Raw genomic sequence first — 6,000 nt, 5'->3', positions numbered from 1 at the left:
CGACACGCTGCCGTGAGCCAAGTGAGACATGCTACTGTTGTAAAATGAACACACAAAAAATTACCCGTAGCAGATCTATACAGGTGGAGCTGGGGAAGGTGGAGGGTTTCTGAAGCATGCTGCAAATGCTGACCAAGTATTTGAAGGTTGAGCAATGAGCTCATTTGCTACTGATACAGCAGGAACCAATCAGCTGTGCCCTATAGAGAATGATGTGATAGCGAGCAAGTTGAGTTAAGGACCTGTCAGCCTGCGCCATCTAGAGATTCATGACAGAACTTTGTATTTCACATAAACAACTTACACGAGTACCCTATTGAACCATGGAAATTAATCATTAAAAACATAAATGGAAATCTGTTTTTGGTCACAATTTAAGGTCCAATTTCACTATTAACTATGACTTTTGTCTCAAACTCCTAATTACAGCTTCTTAATAGTTAGTAAGGTGTTAAGATTTAGGTATCGGGTAGGATTAAAGGATGTAGAATATGGTCATGCCGATTAATATGTGCTTTATAAGTACTAACAAACAGCCAATATCCTAGTAATATGCATGCTAATAAGCAACTATTTAATAGTGAGAATTGGACCCTACACTAAAGCGTTACCCTGTTTTTATATACATAATAATTTTAAAATAAATAGAAAATAATTATAATGTTGTGTAGTCTAGACAGAATACATTTTCTCATTGAGAGATTTATTGGTGAGGGGATAGTTCTCTCATAATTTTATTGGAGCCTTGCACACATTACATACAGTTGGTGACAACTATTATACAGTTGCTTGAAGCAGTGCAGGAGATGAAGATAACTTAAAAATGTAAAAAATTCTGTCTGCTGTGCCATTAGAAATATGTTATTGACTCTTATATGTTGTCATTACGTTGCTATTTGACACCAGCCAATCATGGCAATGCTGATCGAGTATGGTTTCGAGTATCGATATATCTGCCCTTTCCAATGAACACGCAGTAATATCAGACAACTTAATCCATATATTGGTTACACTTTACAAGGTTTCATTTGTTTACTACATTAGTTAACATGAACTGACGATGAACAATACTTCTACAGCATTTATTCATCTTAATGTTAATTTCAATTGTAAAAAAAGTTGCTGCCTTAAATTTTTAAGTACAAACAACTTGGTTGTTTAAGTAATTTCAACTAAAATGACATTAAAGTGAATTGACCAATGTGCTGTACATAATACAATGAATTTAATCTTTGAACATTAAAAAGCTGAAAAATGATGAGTTAAAGTTGTTATAACTTAATGATCATATAATTTTTTACAGTGCATTTACTAGTATATTTTAAGATCAAAAGTTATATCTGTTAACATTATTTCGAACTAACATGAACATTTTTATTAACAAAGGGTTAATTAAGGCTGTAAAAAATATAATGCTCATTGTTCATGTTATTCCATTAATTTATTATTAACAAATGAGACCTTATAAAGTGTTACCCAGATATCTTAATCAAATCCGCAAATTCATTTGAAGAACCAAATTAGCCAGAGATCGATTATCACGATAGAAGATCTGGCATCTGTCAAATCATCTCAGATGTTGAAAGTGAGGTATGGAAAACCAGGTTACTGAAGGACGGGTAACTAAGCCAGCAGTGTCTTATGTTGTTTCAGCCATTTATGTCTACTGATTGATCAACTAACGAAAATTGGCAGAAAATTCATCCAATCTGTTAAGCATTAGCCATGACTGATTAAATAAAGCAAAATTCCACACGAAATGTGATTTGTACAATCTCAATGAGGTATAGTATAGAGGCCCAAAACCTACAACTCCCTTGTAATTCCCTTCATACCGTTCTTCGACACTTAGTTTGATATTTGAACCTGTGATAAGGATTTCCGATCACAGAAATTCTAATAATAAAGTCTGAAGGAACTCTGATGAGGACGAGACAGCACAAGAGTTTCCCCTCTGACAGGATGGTGTTGTCAGGTAGAGCTGCTTGTTCTTTCTTTCTGTCCTCAGAGTTTTTCACTGTTGGTTTTCTCAGGTCTGCTTGAGGCCAAAATGAATTTTTCATGTATGACCAGAGGGCTGTCCCGCTCCTAACGTGCAAACTTAGTTTAATATCCTGCCAACAAATCTGAAGCCAGAGAGAGACATGGAAGGAACTCTATGTTCCTGCATCCCTTCACTCTCTGTCCTTCAAGCAATTCAAGAGTGTGTGTGTGTGTGTGTGTGTGTGGTCCAGCGGCTACCGGCGGTGACCGCCACTCCCCTACGCCCCACTTCACACCCTAGTCGTCCCCCCCGTGGTCACCCGGGAAACCGCAGGCTGCCCAAGCTGGCGCCAGCCCTCTCGCTGAGCTGATCAATACTGCAGCATTTCCTGCCCATTCACTCAGGTCACACACTCACCTCATTAATTATTACTGCCAACACTGCTGCTGGAGCACCCCGGGCACCCACAACACACACACACACCCACAACACACACACACACACACACACACACACACACACACACACACACACACAGAGAGAGTCATCGGTTTTCGGACCAATATTTTGGTTAATGCCGCCCCCTATCATACCAATAAGTTCAGTCATAATAATAATGTTTGTTTGTCTTTATAGAAATATTGACCTCCGGTAAGTATCAGGGAATCAGACATTTTAGAATAAAGAGATAAAAGATTTTTTTTCAAAAAGACATCTCATTTTATTTTAAAAAATAAAGTTGATTTGGTGACCACGTGCATAGTGTGGGTGTATGAGTCCAGTAATAAACACTCGTCATTTCCCCATAATCATCATCATCATCATCATCTGTAGAGCAGGTCAGAACCGCAAACATTCCAAAGAAAGTCCTCTTTAAAAAGCACCCCCCCAAAAAAAGAAGAAAAAAACTCCAGGTGGGCTCAGTTTCAGCATCCAACTGAATTGGATTTATATATGCATCCAGATTGAAACCATCTTTAGAACTTGGTGACCGCACAGGCCATGTTTTCCAGCGCCGACCGAGCCTCCGAGGGTGGGAAGCACTTCATGGCCTCTAAGGCCTTGTTGCCATGGTAACTGCACAGGTCAAGTGCCTGGCTCACGCCTCTTTCCATCTTTATCAGGCCCCGGAGCTGCAGAACACGCAACAATGAGGAGACATTTTAATATCACTCACTCCATCAAACTAATGAAACTGAAACAGTAAAAGTAATATCAATTCAAAGAATTCAAATCATGGCAATTTCTACCGATTAACTGGATTTACTTGTGAAACAAATGAAAGTAACACTTTATAATAAGGGTCAAGTTGTGTTTGGTATCATGAACTAACAATGAACAAGTCTTTTACAGCTTTTATTAATCTTAAATGTTAATTTCTACATAATACATTTCAAATAAGATTTCAAATTGTATGAATTAACATGTAGTAATATGAACATAAATTAACTAAGCAAGGGTATATTAATTAGTTCAATGTTAGTTCATGATCCCTAATGGACAAACTAATGCTAATAAATATAATACATTGAAAATAATACACTTCTGTTCAAAAGTTTGGTGTATATATTTTAATGTTTTTGAAACATTATAAAAGTATCTTATGCTCACCAAGGCTGTATTTATCAAAAATACAATAAAATACAGTAATATTGTGAAATCTTATTACAATTAAAATTAACATTTCTATTTGAATTTTTCAAAAAATATACATTCCTAATGTAAGTAGTCTTTGCTGTCAATGTTGATACATTTAATGCGTCTTTGTTTAATAAATCAATGCAATGTCAGTTGAGTTAGTTGTCATATTCTTATCATGTTGTATGCTATATTATGTACAGCACATTGGTCAACAGTTGTTTTAAATGTTGCTTTTGCTGACCCCAAACCTTTGAACAGTAGTGTATATTCAATATGTTATTAGATAATATACATCATAAATAATATATTTATTTATATTTACCGTGCATCCAGAAAGTATTCACAGCGCTTCACTTTTTCCACATTTTGTTATGTTACAGCCTTATTCCAAAATGGATTAAATTCATTATTTTCCTCAAAATTCTACAAACAATACCCCATTAAATAACAATGTGAAAGAAGTTTGTTTGAAATCTTTTTTTAAATGTATTAAAAATAAAAAACAAAAACAAAAATCACATGTACATAAATATTCACAGCCTTTGCTCAATACTTTGTTGAAGCACCTTTGGCACCAATTACAGCCTCAAGTCTTTTTGAGTATGATGCTATAAGCTTGGCACACCTATTTTTGGGCAGTTTCTCCCTTTCTTCTTTGCAGGACCTCTCAAGCTCCATCAGGTTGGATGGGGAGCGTCAGTGCACAGCCATTTTCAGATCTCTCCAGAGATGTTCAATTGGGTTCAAGTCTGGGCTCTGGCTGGGCCACTCAAGGACATTCACAGAGTTGTCCCGTAGCCACTTCTTTGTTATCTTGAGTGTGTGCTTAGGGTCGTTATCCTGTTGGAAGATGAACCGTCGCCCCAGTCTGAGGTCCAGAGCGCTCTGGAGCAGGTTTTCATCAAGGATGTCTCTGTATATTGCTGCATTCATCTTTCCTTTTTTTCTGACTAGTCTCCCAGTTCCAGCCTCTGAAAAACTTCCCCACAGCATGATGCTGCCACCATGCTTCACTGTAGGGATGGTATTGGCCAGGTGATGAGCGGTTCCTGGTTTCCTCCAGACATGATGCTTGCCATTCATGCCAAAGAGTTCAATCTTTGTTTCATCAGACCAGAGAATTTTGTTTCTCATGGTCTGAGAGTCCTTCAGGTGCCTTTCGGCAAACTCCAGGCGGGCTGTCATGTGCCTTTTACTGAGGAGTGGCTTCCGTCTGGCCACTCTACCATACAGGCCTGATTGGTGGAGTGCTGCAGAGATGGTTGTTCTTCTGGAAGGTTCTCCTCTCTCCACAGAGAAACGCTGGAGCTCTGTCAGAGTGACCATCGGGTTCTTGGTCACCTCCCTGACGAAGGCCCTTCTCCCCCGATCGCTCAATTTGGCCGGGTGGCCAGCTCTAGGAAGAGTTTAGTGGTTCCAAACTTCTTCCATTTACGGATGATGGAGGCCACTGTACTCATTGGGACCTTCAATGCTGCAGAATTTTTTCTGTACCCTTTCCCAGATCTGTGCCTCGATACAATTCTGTCTCTGAGGTTTACAGACAATTCCTTGGACTTCATGGCTTGGTTTGTGCTCTGACATGCACTGTTAACTGTGGGACCTTATATAGACAGGTGTGTGCCTTTCCAAATCATGTCCAATTAACTGAATTTACCACAGGTGGACTCATCTCAAGAATGATCAGTGGAAACAGGATGCACCTGAGCTCAATTTTGAGTGTCATGGCAAACAGGCAAAGGCTGTGAATACTTATGTTCATGTGATTTTTTTTTCGTTTTTTATTTTTAATAAATTTGCAAAGATTTCAAACAAACTTCTTTCACATTGTCATTATGCAACATTGTTTGTAAAATTGACGAAAATAATGAATTTAATCCATTTTGGAATAATGTTATAACATAAAATGCGGAAAAAGGGAAGCGCTGTGAATACTTTCCGGATGCACTGTGTGTGTGTGTGTGTGTGTGTTTTTTATATATATATATATATATATATATATATATATATATATATATATATATATATATATATATATATATATATATATATATATATATATATATATATATATATATATATATATATATATATATATATATATATATATATATATATATATATATATATATATATATATATATAAACAATAATTCAATTTTAAGCCAGAATACTCCACACTCTCCCTCACACAAATGGTCTTGTAGGCCTCCACTGTTCTCTACAAACATGTTTTGCTGGAGGCCATTTTACCAAACGAATTCTGGGATGTGTTGTGCTAAGAAGCCCTTGGGGGCCTAGAGTTAAAAACAGCAGAAGAGACCTGCTTTCACTAATGTGAGTGAGAGGGAGACAGAGCGAGACATAGATGATGA

At 37.2% G+C, this 6,000-nt stretch overlaps 1 protein-coding gene across 1 annotated transcript in view; it reads right to left on the bottom strand.

The window, feature by feature from the left end:
* Nucleotides 1-2,688: 2,688 nt before the first annotated feature.
* pdss2 (prenyl (decaprenyl) diphosphate synthase, subunit 2) overlaps nt 2,689-6,000 on the bottom strand; it is a 40,058-nt gene continuing 36,746 nt past the window's right edge. Inside the window, exon 8 of the mRNA XM_079842395.1 lies at nt 2,689-3,117. Coding sequence (XP_079698521.1) covers nt 2,962-3,117 — 156 coding nt within the window. The 3' untranslated portion in view covers nt 2,689-2,961. The remainder of the gene's footprint in view (nt 3,118-6,000) is intronic.

Source organism: Gobio gobio (assembly GCF_949357685.1).
Source record: "Gobio gobio genome assembly, chromosome: 18".
In the NCBI taxonomy this organism is placed as follows: domain Eukaryota; kingdom Metazoa; phylum Chordata; class Actinopteri; order Cypriniformes; family Gobionidae; genus Gobio; species Gobio gobio.
This window is presented reverse-complemented; position numbering and strand designations above follow the sequence as displayed.